The following is a 17,834-nucleotide window of genomic DNA, read 5'->3' as shown; positions in this document are numbered from 1 at the left end:
CCACGCCCAGTGAGATGTGTCTTTTAAAAAAGGATAGTGCCCTCTGCTTCCCTTCTTCCCTCCTGGATGGCTAGAATGCAAACCTAATCACTACAGTTCCAGCCACAGTCTTAGATCTTGAATGGGAATGGAAGCCAAGCAAAGTGAAAACACAAAATAGGTGATTGAAACCATGGAGACCCATCTCAGCCCTGACTGGCTTCCTTCTGGCTTTGACATGAAAACAAAAAAACAAAAACCCAAATACTAATCTTAATCATTGTTTTGGAGGATTTTATGACACTCATAAGTGAAGCTAATTGTAACTGTATCTATTGCCAAAATATATAGAATCTTCTCTAGGTGACATTCCAGCAGATATAGGTAGTCAAGGCACTCTCGTGTCTAATCTTTACTTCCAAAGATACTTGGATTGCTCACTGCTATGGACTGAATTGTACCCTCCCACACCAAACACAGATGTTGAAGTCTTAATGCCCAATGTGACTCTATGTGGAATAAGAAAGTAATTTGGCCGGGCACGGTGGCTCACGCGTATAATCCCAGCACTTTGAGGGGCTGAGGCAGGCGGATCACCTAAGGTGAGGAGTTAGAGAAACAGCCTGGCCAAGATGGCGAAACCCCATCTCTACTAAAAATACAAAAATTAACTGGTGTGGTAGCACGTGCCTGTAATCCCAGCTACTTGGAAGGCTGAGGCAGGGGAATCACTTGAACCCGGGAAGCAGAGGTTGCAGTGAGCCAAGATTGTGCCACTGCATTACAGCCTGGGCCACAGAGCAAGACTCCAAAAAAAGAAACGACTCCAAAGAGCTCAGTCTCTATCTTCCTGTGGGCACACAGTGAGAAAGCGGCCCTCTGTGAGTCAGGAGAAAGGCCCTCACCAGGGCCCTCGCCTCACCATGCTGGCTCCTGATTTCAGACTTCCATTCTCCTGAACTGTGAGCAAATGAATCTGTTGATTAAGCCATCCAGCCTGTGGTTTATTACAGCATTCCTAACTGACTGATACTGTCATGGAGAAATTTAAGAATACATCTTTGAAAAAAGATGTCTAGCTTGGGTTGGGTCAGTTTTGAATCTCTTCCAGGTACAGGTCAGTCAAGGGTAGTCCCTGCCTTTACAAGTAGGGGTAGTTTTGGGCTGAGTGCAGAGGCTCTTGCCTGCAATCCTAGCACTTTGGAAGGCCAAGGCAGGAGGATTGCTTGACCCCAGAAGTTCAAGATGAGCCCGGGCAACACAGGGAGACTCCATCTCCAGAAAAAAAAAAAAATTAAAATAGATTAAATAAATTGAAAAACAACAAGTCAGGGCACTTTAAGGATTTATCTGACTTTGAGGAGTCCGCCAAAGGGGTGACAGACATGGCCTCACACTAGTTATTTGGGTGTGACCTGGAAAAACACCGTAACCGCCTAAGCTTCTGTTGAGGCTTTAGGGGCCTCAAGACTACCCCTTTCTTAGAAGTGGCCCTTCTTCCTGTCTCTAAGGATTCATCCCAAAGAGTTAGAAGCCAGAGTTAAAACCCACTGCAGATCAATTTAGGAGCAGCACAGGCTTGTACCAAAATGTTAAAAAAAAGCTTTCCATTTATTTGCTTTGGAAGGAGAACTTTTCCTACTGGTGTGAATAAAAATGTTTAGTTCAAGAAAATGTTAAACAAACTTTGCAATTAGCAAAATGAACCCACTGATAGGAATGTAGTAGTCAGTGGGGCTTGAAATTGTAATAACCAGCATTTGCTGATTTTGAGATGCACATTTTAGCAACTCTGAAATTAGGCCATATCTTACAATCCACAATCCATGCATCTTTTTTTTTTTTTTTTTTGAGTCGTAGTCTTGTTCTGTCACCCAGGCTGGAGTGTAGGGGCGCAATGTCTGCTCACTGCAAGCAACCTCCACCTCCCAGGTTCAAGTGATTCTTTTGCCTCAGCCTCCTGAGTAGCTGGGATTACAGGTGCATGCCACCACGCCCAGCTAATTTTTTGTATTTTTCGTAGAGACGGGGTTTCACTGTGTTAACCAGGATGGTCGCGATCTCCTGACCTCGTGATCCACCCACCTCAGCCTCCCAAAGTTCTGGGATTACAGGGGCAAGCCACTGCACCCAGCCATCTTTTTTTCTTTTAGATGGGGTCTCGCTCTGTCACCCAGGCTGGAGTGCTAGCAGGCTGGAGTGCTAGCAGGATCACAGTTCACTGTAAGTTTGAACTCCTGTGCTCAAGTGATCCTCCTGCTTCAGCCTCCCAAGTAGCTGGGACTACTACATGCCAGTAGTGGCTGACTTCATGCCACTGAGACTGGCTAACTTTTTTTGTAGAGATGATGTCTTGCTATGTTGCTCAGGTTGGTGGTCAAACTCCTGGCTTCAGGTGATCCTCCCACCTGAGCCACCACATCAGGCCACAATCCATGCCTTGTATTTGATGAACTATAGTAAACGGTGTTCAGTGAATATCCACCGCATGATGGGCATGGGCTTGACACCTCATACACACTTTTTTATTTATCCTCATGAGTATGCCATGAAGCAATTATTATTGCTATTTAAAAATGGGAAACCTTGGCCGGGCGTGGTGGTTCACGCCTGTAATCCAAGCACTTTGGAGGCCAAGGTGGGCGGATCACCTGAGGTCAGGAGTTCAAGACCAGCCTGATCAACATGATGAAACCCTGTCTTTAAAAAAAAAAAAAGGGAAACCTAGACTCAGCTTTTCTAAGACTAGAAAGAATTGGAATAGCATACTGCAACATTTCGGAAACGTGATTACACAGACCCTCTCCCTCTGTTATCCCCTTTCAGCAACTGTTCTGTTACTTTGTGTTTTGTTTGTAAATATAAACATATTTAAGCAACAATCAGCCAGAAGACTCTGAGTAATGCAGTTATTTAAATAAGTAATATAATAAATAACACCCAGAAATACTTATTGTTGATTACGAACCAGCTATGAGGCTAGGACACATATTCCATTTAATCATGACTATTATCAGCCTATTTTATTTTATTTTATGACAGAGTCTTGCTCTGTCACCCAGGCTGGAATGCAATGGTGTGCTCTCGGCTCACTGCAACCTCCGCCTCCTAGGTTCAAGTGATTCTCCTGCCTCAGCCTCCCGAGTAGCTCGGACTACAGGCACCTGCCACCACGCCCAGCTAATTTTTGTATTTTTAGTAGCGACGGGGTTTTGCCACGTTGGCCAGGCTGGTCTCAAACTCCTGACCTCCAGTAATCCGCCCACCTTGGCCTCCCAAAGTGCTGGGATTACAGGCGTGAACCACCACGCCCAGGCAGCACACTTTAAAGGTGAATAATTTAAGGCTTAGATTGGTTTAAGTAATTATTTTTGGTCCTATAGAAGTGGTGAAGCTAAGACTCAACACCCCCATGTCTGACACTTAAAGCCAGGGCTCTTTGGCAGGGTCCCTCCTGCCAGTCACAAACTAGAAACTCAAGTCCTAGGTGAACACAAACATGGGCCATAAGACAAAGGGAGTGTGATGGGTCAGATGAAAAGAATGAGAAGGAGGCTGGGTGTGATGGCTCACACCTGTAGTCCCAGCTACTTGGGAGGCTGAGGTGGGAGGATCACTTGAGCCCAAAAGGTGGAGGCTGCAATGAACCATGTTTGCACCACTGCACTCCAGTCTAAGTGACAAAGTGAGACCCTGTCTCAAAAAACAAAACAAGCCAAGTGCGGTGGCTCACGCCTGTAATCCCAGCACTTTGGGAGGCTGAGGCGAGGGAATCATTTGAGGTCAGAAGTTCGAGAGCAGCCTGACCAATATGGTGAAACCCTGTCTCTACTAAAAATGCAAAGATTAGCTGGGCATGGTGGCGTACACCTGTAGTCCCAGCTGCTATTTGGGGGGCTGAGGAAGAAGAATTGCTTGAACCCGGGAGGCAGAGGTTGTAGTGAGCTAAGATCATGCCACTGCACTCCAGCCTGGGTGACAGAGAGATTCTGTTTCAAAAATAATAACAACAATAATAATAAAATAACAAAAAAAATGAGGACTGGCAGGAGAGGTAAGAGATGCTTCTGGAGATTTCTGAAAGTGGGGGAACATGCAGTACTGGTGATGGGGGATACCAGGGTGAAGGTGAAATCCGATGAAATCAGTCAGAAAGGACCTTAGTCCTCAGTAATGAGCTGTGTGGCAGTGACTTAGATGAGGTTAGGAACAGGAAAGGAATATGGGGGACATGGGAGAAGTGAACAGGATTCTAGGGTGACAGGGCAGAGGGCAACTCGATCTGGGAAAGCTGAACCTCAGAGAACTCAAGACATATTTCCAAGTCTGAAGAATTATTCAGCTTGCCTGCCTGCCTGCCTGCCTGCCTTCTTCCTTCCTTCCTTCCTTCCTTCCTTCCTTCCTTCCTTCCTTCCTTCTTTCTTTCCTTCCTTCCTTCCCTCCTCTCTTTTTCTCTTTCTCTTCTTTTTCCGTTTCTCTCTTTCTTTCTTTCTGATGGAGTCTCGCTCTGTCGCCCAGACTGGAGTTCAGTGGCATGATCTCGGCTCAGCGCAACCTCTGCCTCCCGGGTAAAGTGATTCTCCTGCCTCAGCCTCCTGAGAAGCTGTGATTACAAGCACACACCACCATACCCAGCTAATTTTTGTATTTTTAGTAGAGATGGGTTTTCATCATGTTGGTCAGGCTGGTCTTGAACGCCTGACTTCATGATCCGAGGCCCGCCTCGGCCTCCCAAAGTGCTGGAGCCACCGAGGCTGTGAGCCACCGAGCCTGGCCAGATTAATTTCACAAGCTGGATGTGCCCGTGTATCCAGACTGCGGCGAAGGCGGGAGGAACCCCTCATGGCTGAGCTGCCTGACGGGCCCTGCATACATTAGGTCCTTGAATCCCTCACCAACCCCATGAGGAAGACACCACACATATCCCTAGTTCACAGATGAGAAGGAAACCCAGAGAAATGAGACAATTTGCCAAAAGTTACATGGGCATGAGGCGTGGAGCCAAGACTCTGTCTGACTCTAAGAGCCTAAACTAACTTCTAGTGACAGGATCACATCAGTGGTTGCCTCTGGCGAAAGAGGCTGACTTGAAAGAGGCACAAGGGGGTCTCTGGAGGGACAGATATGTTCTGTGCTCTGATTGAGAGTGACACCAGTGTGCACATCTGACAGACTTACCAATCTATACACTTAGAAGGTATGCATTTTATTTTATTTTATTATTTTATTTTTAGAGATGGAGTTTCACCATGTTGGCCAGGCTGGTGTCAAACTCCTGACCTCAGGTGATCCGCCCTCCTCGGTCTCCCAAAGTGCTGAAATTACAGGTGTGAGCCACCGCAACTGGCCAAAAGCTGTGCATTTTTAAAAAGTCTTTCTTCCTGTCTAGGCTATAAATCCCATTATGTTAATAATGCCTAGCTCATGGTAGTGGTCAGTGAACAGGGACCGAACAAGGAGCTGTGCACTGTTACCGCTGTATTGCTGAGGCCATCAGAGCCCAGCACAGAAGAATCCCTGCAAAGGAAGGACACAGAGCTGAAAAGCGCTCTGTGCCAAGGCCCTGAGAATCCGCCCTCTCAGGCCACCACTTCCCAGCAAAGTAGTCATCTTTCTCCTCCCAGTCGCACCCAATGGTGAGCAGTGGTACACTGACCCTTTCACTTTTTGTTAACTGAGAAGCTACACTCTGCAAAAGTGAGGCACAGCACTGCATACAACACAATGCTGTCTATCCCATATGACTCTCCTGAACTCCACTGGAAAGGAACTACATTTTTTTTTTTTTTTTTTTGAGACAGAGTCTCGGCTCTGTTGCCCAAGCTAGAGTGCAGTGGCACAATCTTAGCTTGCTTCAACCTCTGCCTCCCGGGTTCAGGCAATTCTCCTGCCTCAGCATCCTGAGTAGCTGGGACTACAGGTGCCTACCATCATGCCCAGTTAATTTTTTGTATTTTTAGTACAGACAGGGTTTCACCTTGTTGGTCAGGCTGGTCTCGAACTCCTGACCTCAGGTGATCCAGCCGCCTCGGCCTCCCAAAGTGCTGGGATTACAGGCATGAATCACCATGTCTGGCTGTAACTACATATTTTTAAAACATCACCTCAAGATCTATGTCTTAGGAAAATTTAAAAATATATATATCACAGAAGGCATTTTCTCAATTGTGTGGATAATCATTCCACAATTTACTTCTTCAGTGCCCAAACTATCTTGGCCAAATTAATTAGGAACCTGGCCTCTCTTGGTTCAGGGGGAAAATTCCATGAAATAGACAGTTACGTTGCCATCAGAGAGAAAGACCAAAACAGGATTTTGTTATTTTTTTCCTTGCTATGAAAAATAAGAATTTTTGAAAGAGGACAGAAAAGGACATCATGGCCACTAATTCTTTATTCTGACTCAGATGGTTCTGTTTCTATGTAAATATGCAAAGAAGTAGATAAACAGAGGGAAAAAAAAGGCCCCGTTAAGTCCACATCCATCAATTCATCACGGCAGGAAACCAGAAAAGAAGCCGGGAGGCTTGAAATCCCTCTGAGACTTGGCACAGGGAAGCATGAAAACTTGAACACTGTTTCTCACAGGATTTAATTATTCCCATAAAAAAAAATAAACTTTCCAGAAAACAGCAAGGTTATCTTTTGTTCCTGATTTGTAAGCAGGGCTCAAATTCCTTCAGAGTTTGAAGGCTGAATGCTTTGCTCTGACAAGTGTTTGATCAAACTACTGCAAGTGAGGATTCGGGATTTTTCACTTGGATGACCCCGCAAGATCTAGTCCTGACCTCAGTGAGGCGCTGATGCCAAGAATGAAAATTATTTACTTGATCTTCTTCAAGCCAACCCAGGTGAACACGTGATCACTCCCAACAAGAATACAAATTCTCTCTCCGAAAGACGTGAAAGGTCACGAATCCATGAGCAGTTTGCCAGTGGTTTCAGGTCTTAATAGAATATGTCATTTATTGGGCTCCACCTCATGGGTTTGCGTTTTTTGAAATAATGCAATAGGAAGTATGTGAGTGTTGGGGGCAGAGAAATCTAACTCCCATATTTACAAGCTGGATGACCTTGGGAAAAGGATAAACTGGGTCTCAGTTTCCTCATTAGTAAAGTAAGGAGAACACTACCCACCCACCTTTGGCAGTTGTTAGAACAGTAAGAGATCCTGGGATACAATGCTGGTGGTCACTAGGTGTATTCCCTTAGCCTTTCTTTGAAACTATTAGTTCGTTGAATCATTTAATAATCTGCTTCCAGCACTTACTAAATGCCAAGAATTGTGCTAGGTATTGAGAATATAGTAGTTAAGACAGACAAGGGCTCTACATTTAAACAGCTATTGAAAACAGATGGACAATTAACATATAAATACATATGATCAGATTCTAAAAAATATGATGGAGACAATAAGACAGGTGTTACAGACTGAACATTTGTGTATGCCCAAAATTCATACATTGAGGCTGGGCATGATGGCTTAAGCCTATGATCTCAACACTTTAGTATCCGAGGTGGGCGGATCACTTGTTTGAGCTCAGGAGTTCGAGACCAACCTAGGCAACATGGCGAAATCCCATCTCTACAAAAAGTACAGAAATTAGCCAGAGATGGTGGCATGATGTGCCGGTGGTCCCAGCTACTTGGAAGGCTAACAGGAGGATTGCTTGAGCCCAGGGGGTGGAGGCTACAGTGAGCCCTGTTCACACCACTGCACTCCAGCCTGGGTCACAAAGGGAAACACTTTCTTTAAAAAAAAAAATTCCATAGTCCGGGTGTGGTCACTCACACCTGTAATCCCAGCACTTAGGAGGCTGGGACAGGTGGATCACTTGAGGTCAGGAGTTTAAGACCAGCCTGACCAACACTGAGAAACCCCATCTCTAATAAAAATACAAAAATTTAGCCAGGAGTGTTGGTGCACACCTGTAATCCCAGCTACTTGGGAAACTGAGGCAGGAGAATCACTTGAACTCAGGAGGCGGAGGTTGCAGTGAGCCGAGATCAGGCCATTGCACCCCAGCCCGGGCAACAAGAGCGAAACTCCATCTCAAAACAAACAAACAAAAAAATGCATACCTTGAAATTCTAACCCCTAATGTGACGGTATTAGAAGGTGGGCACTTGGGAGGTAATTAGGTTGAGCCCTGATGAATGGGATTAGTGCCTTTATTAAGCAGAGACTAGAGAGAACTTGCTCTTGCTCTCTGTTACTATATCATTGTTGTAGGAGTTATTATTTTAGGCAGATAGTGAGGAAAAGGGGTCCTTGGGAAGTTTTCATTTTTAAAGCAGTTCTTAGAACCAGGTCAGCAACCTTTGATATGCAGATGCCAGCCCTTAGAAATTGGGTCCATCCAAACATGGTGATTCCCCTACTTCTTGCCCTTGCTCCACATGTTCCTGGCAACATGGCCGCCCCACATATCCCCACATGTGTAGAACATCATGTCGCCCTGTATTTGCATATTAAAAGGCTCGGGTGGGAGGGCCAGCTTTTTCAGGTGATGTGAATAACATGCCTGGTCAAACCAATCCCCTGAGCCCTATGCGTATCAGGCACCACCTCCTCCAGCCTACTCATAAAACTGGCTGGTATTCATGGCACCTGATATCTCCTCTTTCAGCTTTGGAGCCCTCCTGCCTCTGTCTCTGCACGGGGGAGCTTCCATCTTTTGCCTTCTCCCATCTCTCTTGCCTATTAAACTCTCCACTCCTTAAAACTACTGCATGTGTGTCCGTGTTGTTTTTTCCAATTCGATTCAAGATACAGAACCTGGTTTCCTCCACTCATTGGAGCCGTATCATCCTGTTGGCACACAGTGAGATGACCATCTGCAAACCGGAAAGCAGACCCTCACCAAACACCAGGTCTGCCAGCATCTCCATCTTGGACTTCCCAAACAAATGTTTGTCATTTAAGCCATCAATTCTATGTAGCAGCTTAAAATGACTAAAACCACGTGGTGATATGAGGAGACGTAATTGGAGTAAAACAGAAGGAATATCACAGGGTATTCAAGGAAGTTTTCTCTAAAAAATTAACATTTAATCTGAGACTTGAAGGACAACAATGGAACCAGCATTCAACCCTAGGCAGGAGCAAACCCAGTTTCTGGGACAGAGAGAAGGCCAGGGAAGGAGACAAAGGCGTGATAAGTAGGGCCCGGATTACAGACTTTGTAGGCCACAGAAAACATCTCAGTTTATTCTCATTGTAATGGAGAGCCATTAGAGTATTTTGAGGGTCTGAGTCACTTAATTAGATTTTCTGGAGAGGCAGACATAGGTATAATCATGATGTATTCCTGAAATGTAAATATTCTCCCGGACTAGAGCAGAGAATATCTTCTAGAGGATCATGTAAAATAACGTTATCATGGATAGTGTGGTCCAGAAATGGGTTTAGACTTGATGTGATTTAAAAAAAAGATTATATCATTCAAGGTTGTGACAGGAAGCCAACGTTTCACAATATTCATTAGACTGTAACGTACAGAATAGCTTGGGGGTTGGGTGTGGTGGCTTTGGCAGATCACTTAAGGTCAGGAGTTTGAGACAAGCCTGGCCACATAGCGAAACCCCGTCTCTACTAAACATACAAAATGGGGCGTGGTGGCACATGCCTGTAGTCCCAGCTACTCAGGACGCTCAAGTAGAAGAATCACTTGAACCAGGGAAGTAAAGGTTGCAGTGAGCCAAGATCACACCACTGCACTCCAGCCTGGGCGACAGAGTGAGACTCCGTCTAAAAAAAAGAAAAAATATAGCTTGAGGAAGGAACTGACTTCCCTTTCAAAGTAGCAGCAAAGAGATAAGAGACAGAATTTCTCCTCCTGGAATGATCTCTCCCTCCGGGAAATGAGTATTTGGATGCTGACATTACATGAGCTCCTGGAGAGAAAGGGCCTCGCGTGGTACAGGGTCAAGTACATAGAAGAGACAGTTCCTTCTCTTGTTTGCTCCTTTCCCCTTTGCACTGAAAGGAAACCAGAAGCCCTGGATAGAAAATTCTTCAAGGATGAGTGAAAAGTCATCAAAGGAAAAAATGCAGGAAACAACTTCTGGATGTAAATGCATTGCATGAGTTGACCACACTTTTGATGATTTCCATATTTCATGCTCCCCTCTAGAATTGTAGTGCCAAACAAAAGTCCTCCAAGCATGAGGTTTGCAGATTTTATTTTTTTAAGTAAAAGAACTTTCAAAATAAGAATAACTCCAAATTCAAAGATGCTGGGTCAAGCCTGGCCAACGTGATGAAATCCCATCTCTACTAAAAATACACAAAATTAGCCAGGCATGGTGGCACATGCCTGTAATCCCAGCTACTAGGGAGGCTGAGGCAGGAGAATCACTTGAACCTGGGAGGTGGAGGTTGCAGTGAGCTGAGATCATGCCACCGCACTATAAACTAGGCAACAAGAGTGAAACGCCATCTCAAAAAAAAAAAAAAAAAGTAGCTATAGCAAAAGTATAACAATCTCACTGGATGAAGTAGCCACAAATGCTGAGATACAGGGCCCTGTCCCCATTCAAAACCCGGGGAAAATGAGAACCGTGACTACAGGGAGAGCCCGACATTCAGTGCAGGAAGGGACACCGGGGTACTTTACACCATCCTGGGTCAGCTCTGGACAGTCAGAGATGCCAAAAGGAGGCATCTATTGGATAATTTCCACCACTCAGACCTAGCAGGTGAATCAGTGCCCAAGTGGGTAGATCCTTCCCACAGGGCACCCCAGGACCCTCTTGAGGACTACACACCTCTTGAGGACTCTGCAGTTTTCCAAGTTGAAGATAGCAGTGATGACAGGTTGGTGGGAATAAGCCTTTATGATTAGATCATACAAATGGCTTGTTTTTTGTTTTGTTTTGTTTTGTTTTGTGAGGTGGAGTTTTGCTCTTGTTACCCAGGCTGGAGTGCAATGGTGCGATCTCGGCTCACTGCAACCTCCGCCTCCTGGGTTCAGGCAATTCTCCTGCCTCAGCCTCCTGAGTAGCTGGGATTACAGGCACACGCCACCATGCCCAGTTAATTTTTTGTATTTTTAGTAGAGACGGGGTTTCACCATGTTGACCAGGATGGTCTCGATCTCTTGACCTCATGATCCACCCGCCTCGGCTGCTAGGATTACAGGCGTGAGCCACCGTGCCCGGCAACAAATGGCTTGTTTTTAAGTGAAATTATGACAAATGGTATAATAGAAGATAATTTATTCAGTATTTTAGGTAAGAAAATAATGTACAAAATGATTTCAAATAAATATAAACAGCCAAACTCTAGTGCAGGACATGGTATTTGCTATTGTTTTAATTTAACCAACAAACCATAATACTAAAAATACATATTTCTGTATAGTCATGCACTGCATAAGGACGTTTTCAGTCAACTACAAATTGCATATATGATGGTGGTCCCATCATCTTTTCTTTTTTTTTTTTTTTCTGAGATGGGATTTCCCTCTTGATACCCAGGCTGGAGTGCAATGGCACGATCTTGGCTCACTGCAACCTCCGCCTCCCAGGTTCAAGCAATTCTCCTGCCTCAGCCTCTCAAGTAGCTGGGACTACAGGCACCCACCAGCATGTCTGACTAATTTTTCTATTTTTAGTAGAGACTGGGTTTTAGCATGTTGGCCAGGTAGGTACGGACCTCCTGACCTCAGGTGATCTGTCCAACTAGGCCTCCCAAAGTGCTGGAATTACAGGCATGAGCCACTGCGCCCAGCCCCTCATCATCTTATAAGATTGTAATGGAGCTAAAAAATTCCCATTGCCCGGTGACATCATAGTTGTCATAACATTACAGCTCAATTCATTACTTTTCCTATGTTTAGATACACAGCTGGGCATGGTGGCTCACACCTGTAATCCCAGCACTTTGAGAGGCCGAGGTGTGCAGATCACGAGGTCAGGAGATTGAGACCATCCTGGCCAACATGTTGAAACCCCATCTCTATAAAAAAATTAAATAAATAAGATACACAAATACCATTGTGTTACAATGGCCTACAGTATTTAGTACAGTAACATGCTGTACAGGTAGGCTGTAACACCCAGGTTTGTGCAAGTACACTCCATGATGGTCACACAATGACAAAATCGCCTTAAAACTCATTTCACAGAACATAACCCTGTTGTTAAGTGATGCATGATGTTATATTAATTCTCTTGCAGTTTGGCCAAAAGCATCTTCTTAGAAGAGTTTTAGGGCTATATCTTACCAACAACACTGATAAAGATTCCTTTGTATGTTTCTTTTAAATGATAAAATGTTATGCTAAACAATTTAAACCAGCTTTTTTCCTCCTGCCAGATTTGTCAGAATTTTTAATATGCTAATGTGCTCTGTGAATTTCTAAGATGGGGTGAAGTACGTGGCAGTTTAAAACTGCTTTGATCACAGAACCTCAGAACAGATGTTTTGCTGGACCAGAGAGCTATGTAATAATACGTTGATGGAAAGAGTGCTCTAATGAACTCTGTGAAGCTCTGTAACATAAGAAAACCACTGAATACCTCTGAAGAAACTAAACATACAAACCATATGAAGTATTAGCTTATGAAATTGAAAAAATATATTAGGTAAAACATCGATCAGGGTATATACATTAAAGAGTTAATCAGTTAATGATACCCAGAATAGTTACGTATGTACATCAACAAAGATAAACTAAAATCAATTAATTTCACTGTATACGCGGCTAAGCAAAACAAGGTCTTTAGTTGTGATGTAAATACCTTCATTGCTTTCCTCAAAAGAAATGCGCTTTAAGCCAAAGCATCATGCGAGTGAGTGCACACTCAGAACTGAAGCATAGTGCCAAAAAAAATTTATACTAGGTACTTTTTATTGTGGAAATAAATATAAAACCCTTCCCCAGCCAAGAGTTCCATTAGAAAATGAAAAAGTCAGCCTCAGCATGGATGCAAGTGCTTGCTTTTTTATGACCCTGGCCAACATTCCTACTCCAAGTTGCCTTGGTGCTGTGCCCACTGCAGGCCTGGGAAGGTAGAAAGGCTCTGCCAGGTACCGCCTTAGCCAGCAGGGTTTCCACGGCTGCCCCAGAGCACAAGACCCTGGAGCCTCTGCCTCCCCGATAGGAGTGAGGTCTTCAAATCAAAAGGCAGAGGCAGTCTCTAATCCTACCAGCGCTGATTATGTGGGCAGGCAGTCAAAGTGCTCTTTGCTTCCTTGAGCCATTTTCTGTTGCCCACTTATTTTTTCCAGCATGCAAACCAATGCCAGAGCACTCATGCTGGAAATCAGAGCAGCGGAGATCCCAATCACGCTTATTGCTGCTCTAGGAAAAGGCCGATGGAAGAGGATGAAAATATTGAATAAATGAACAGGGAAAAGATCTTTAGCTTTTAAGCCTTCTGCATCCTCTTATGGTTTCAGAAAATCAAGACAAATATCCTCTTGTGAAACATTTCAGACAATACAACAAAGCTGTGCTATATAAAGGTATTTCAAAGCAGAAAACCTCAACATCCTTGTATAGTGTATTTCTATATAAATAAAAACAATGTACATAACAGCTATATACACACAAGAAGTCTAGAAGAATATAAATCAAAATGTTAATGGCTACGCTTTATAGGATGCCAATTACACATCAATAAAGCTGCTTTAAAAATGTTAACAGTAGTCTGAGTTAGGGAAGATTAGAAGTAATTTTAATATTTTTCCTGCTTGTATATATTTTCCAAATTTTCTTGACGGTATATGCGTCTTTTTTCTTTTTTTTTTTTGAGACAGTCTTTCTTGCTCTGATGCCCAGGTTGGGGTACAGTGGCGCAACAATCTCAGCCCACTGCAACCTCTGCCTCCCGGGTTCAATCAATTCTCCTGCCTCAGCCTCCCAAGTAGCTGGGATTACAGGAGTGAGCCACCACGCCTGGCTAATTTTTCATATCTTTAGTAGAGATTGGGTTTTACCATGTGATTACACAAAGATTGAAGGAAAATGAAATATATAATTTTTCAAACTCAATATTCGTTGAGGGGGAACATGTGGAGCACCAGGGGAGGTTTGGAGAAAACCTCCAAACACCAGGGAAGTAGGAAAGTTGCTCTCCTGGTTGCTATATCATATGTGCTTGGCTTCATTTTAACCCCATTCAGAAAGGGTAAAGGAAATTGGACAAAAATAAAACCAAAACACTTAGGGAGAAAAAGTACACATGGCACCAAATAATGAAATTAAGCTAGTGGTATTTAGACACTGCTAAATGTTTTTCTTGTTGCTGCTGTTGTTTTTGAGACAGAGTCTCAGCTTCGTCACCCAGCCTGGAGTGCAGTGTCACGACCTTGGCTCACTGCAACCTCCGCCTCCTGGGTTCAAGCTATTCTCCTGCCTCAGCCTCCTGAGTAGCTGGGATTACAGGTGCGCGCCACCACAACTGGCTAATTTTTATATTTCTAGTAGAGACAGGGTTTCGCTATGTTGGCCACGCTGGTCTTGAACTCCTGACCTCAAGTGATTTGCCTGCCTTGGCCTCTGAAAATGCTGGGATTACAGGTGTGAGCCACCGTGTCCGGCTAGACACTTCCAAATGTTCATTGGAAGAGAGAGAAGACCCAGGGAAAGGTTAAAGACTTTGAAGAACAAGAAAGAGAGGGCAGAAACAGAAAAAGACACAAAATAAGACAAGTTTAGGTCTCTAGTAAGAATCATGGCCAACTTGGCATGAAGAACCCAGGACAGATATAAAAGAGGGTGAGAAAGAACCATTAGTACCTTCATTCCTGCTGCGGCTGCAGGGCCACTGGGGTCGACAGCCTGGATGTGGCATGGCTTACTTCCTCGCACCACAAAACCCCAGCCAACCGCGTCACCAACAATCTAGAGAGGAAAACCACAATTAGCAAGCAGCCGACTGTCTCCGGCAATTTTCTTATTCTTCTGAGAGAGAGAAAACCAGCCCAGGATTAAGTGTGCACTGTGACATATCTTCTTCCGTTTCTTTCTTCCCTGCCAGGGGATTGGAACACTGCTTCTATCACAAACACAGGCATCTCCCTGTAGAAAATGTGGTTGTGTGTATATATATAACCTGTTTCGCAGAAAGAAGACGCTCCCGTGAAGGCATGATTCAGTAAACAACTGGAATATTTTCTCTTTCTTAGGCTGTTACACAATTTAATGTCAGACTCCAGCAGAAGGTTTATGAAAAGTCTTAACACGGTTGAAATGTCTCTCCAGATAACAATTTCTACTGTAAGTTTGTTCTTTTCCCCAATATCCAAATGACACACTCTCGACTCTGCAATGTAATTGAAGTCTCGCATAATTATTTAAATTACTAATGGTGGGAAATAAAGAGATTTGGCTTTTTTTTTTTTTGAGACAGAGTCTCGTTCTGTCACCCAGGCTGGAGTGCAGTGGTGCAATCTCAGCTCACTGCAACCTCCACCTCGTGGGGTTCAAGTGATTCTCCTGCCTCAGCCTCCCGAATAACTGGATTACAGGCACGCAACACCATGTCTGGCTAATTTTGTGTGTTTTTAGTAGAGACAGGGTTTTCCCATGATGGTCAGGCTGGTCTCGAACTCCTGAGGTCAGGTGATCCGCCCGCCTCAGCCTCCCAAAGTGCTGGGATTACAGGCGTGAGCCACCACTCCCAGCCTAGACTTGGCTTTCTTAAAACACAATATTCTCCACCAAGGGGGATAAATGAAGAAGTATGTAAAGTTCACAATGAGCTTAGACTCTAACCCAAAAGTTGTTTGGAATTAGAGCAGGCCTTTTCTATAGAAATCATTATTAGAGCTGGCAGTTTCATTCGCTGGACAGCTCCTAGCCATGTCTTTCACACATAGCCCAGCCAAAACATAGCTGAAATACACTCATAACCAATTACTAACAATGTTGGTATTTAAATTAAAAATCAAAAATTAGGGGTGGGGTGTGATGGCTTATTCCTGTAATCCCAGCACTTTGGGAGGCTGAGATGTGTGGATCACCTGAGGTTGGGAGTTCAAGACCAGCCTGACCAACATGGTGAAACTTTGTCTCTACTAAAAATACAAAATTAGCCAGTTGTGGTGGTATATGCCTGTAATCCCAGCTACTCGGGAGGCTGAGGCAGGAGAATCACTTGAACGCAGGAGGTAGAGGTTACGGTGAACCAAGATTGCACCATTGCACTCCAGCCCGGACAACAAGAGCAAAAGTCCATCTCAAAAATAATAATAATAAATCAAAAATAAATACTTTCAAAATACAATCTACTGTCTCTTGAATGCTGGAAACTGAGGAAAAACAGGGAGGCAAATGAAAATTTTTGTGGAAACGTTCAAGATTTTCAGGCGCTTCCATGACTTTACAGTTTGCTGTTATTTGTACATTATACTCAATTTCACTTCTGAAGGTACAGTTTGTCTTTTCCCCGGTACAGACATGTTATCAGTGCCTTTCTCCTACTAACTCCTCAGCAGTCAGAATGTGAAGTAGCCCTCAGCAAATGTTTTTAGCATGACTGAGTGTGGATAGAATTCCACCCTCCAGCCTCGCAATGCCACTAAAGTTAGAAGATGAAGGAGGAGAAGTGCTTTGAAGAGGTGATAACATGGACTTGACGAGATTGACAGGAGACGTGGGAAGGGGAGTGAGTGTCCTGATGCTGATACGAGCACCTTCATTCTGTTTGAAGAATTCCAATGCAGGCAGAAGGAACCTAAAGGACCTCCAAGAAGGGGCGGGCGGTCGGAGCTGCTCACAACAAGTCAGAGGCTTGGGTACCTCAAGGCGTGCTCACATTGTCAGAGCGCCATGCCTACAGTAGAACGATTTAGCCCACATTTTCCTTTCTGTACCTTCACACTCCCTTAATGTTTTAAATAATTTCTAGAATTATGATGCAGAAGGGATTACTGGCATCATTTTCACTTCATTTCCCTTAAAATTCTAATAACTTAAATTACTAATGGTGGGAAATAAAATCTGAAATTATTAGATTTTGAGGCAAATGGAAGTGCAAATGATGCCAATCTTAAAATTTGCAATTAAATTAGAATAAGTGCATAATGGAAATCTTTTTTTTTTCTCTTCTCTTCTCTTCCCTTCTCTTTTCTTTTCTTTCTTTGATGAAGTTTCGCTCTTATTGCCCAGGCAGAAGTGCAATGGCGCTATCTCTGCTCACTGCGACCTCTGCCTCCAAGGTTCAAGCCATTCTCCTGTCTCAGCCTCCCGAGTAGCTGGGATTACAGGTGCATGCCACCACCAGGCCTGGCTAATTTCTTTGCATTTTTTGTAGAGATGGGGTTTCATCAAATTGGTCAGGCTGATCTTGAACTCCTGACCTCAGGTGATCCGCCTGCCTCAGCCTCCCAAAGTGCTGGGATTATAGGTGTGAGCCACTGCGCCCAGCCCAAAATCTTTTCTTTAAAAAAGAACACATCAAAAACATTTTAAATGCTATATTAATAACAAGGCATGTGAAGTCCTAATGTATTTTAGTGCCTTAAGGTCAAGAAAGCCTATTATCATAATTATGCTAAAATCAAAAAGAAAATTAGAAAAGTTATTTTCATTTCAGTCTATAAGCTACCCATTGATACATGGACACGGTGCAGAAAAATGGGAGAAAAAAGCCAGAGCATCAGCCTACCGTGAATGTCTTCCTTGCATACGGAGCCCCGGGAGTAAGGAGTTCCTCAGACGTGACGGGTCTCTTTAGCACTATGAGATAAACACAATGTCAAGGAATAAGCACTTCCAAGTTCTCCATCCACGCATTCAGCAGGTATTCATTGATATCTCGTAGGTGACCATCAGTGAGAAAATGTGGCAAAAATCCCTGCTTCACAGTTTGTATTAATAGCTGAGTGGAGATAGAAAATA

General features: G+C 44.0%; 1 protein-coding gene across 1 annotated transcript in view; it reads right to left on the bottom strand.

The window, feature by feature from the left end:
- Positions 1–17,834, bottom strand: part of DEPTOR (DEP domain containing MTOR interacting protein) — a 181,657-nt gene that overhangs the window by 34,991 nt on the left and 128,832 nt on the right. Inside the window, exons 7-8 of the mRNA XM_064384547.1 lie at positions 17,602–17,672; positions 14,730–14,834 (exon numbers count right to left, since the gene is read on the bottom strand). Of these exons, the coding sequence (XP_064240617.1) occupies positions 14,730–14,834; positions 17,602–17,672 (176 nt within the window). The remainder of the gene's footprint in view (positions 1–14,729; positions 14,835–17,601; positions 17,673–17,834) is intronic.

Source organism: Aotus nancymaae, unplaced genomic scaffold (assembly GCF_030222135.1).
Source record: "Aotus nancymaae isolate 86718 unplaced genomic scaffold, 86718_ANA_hifiasm-v0.15.2.pri h1tg000036l, whole genome shotgun sequence".
NCBI lineage: Eukaryota > Metazoa > Chordata > Mammalia > Primates > Aotidae > Aotus > Aotus nancymaae.
This window is presented reverse-complemented; position numbering and strand designations above follow the sequence as displayed.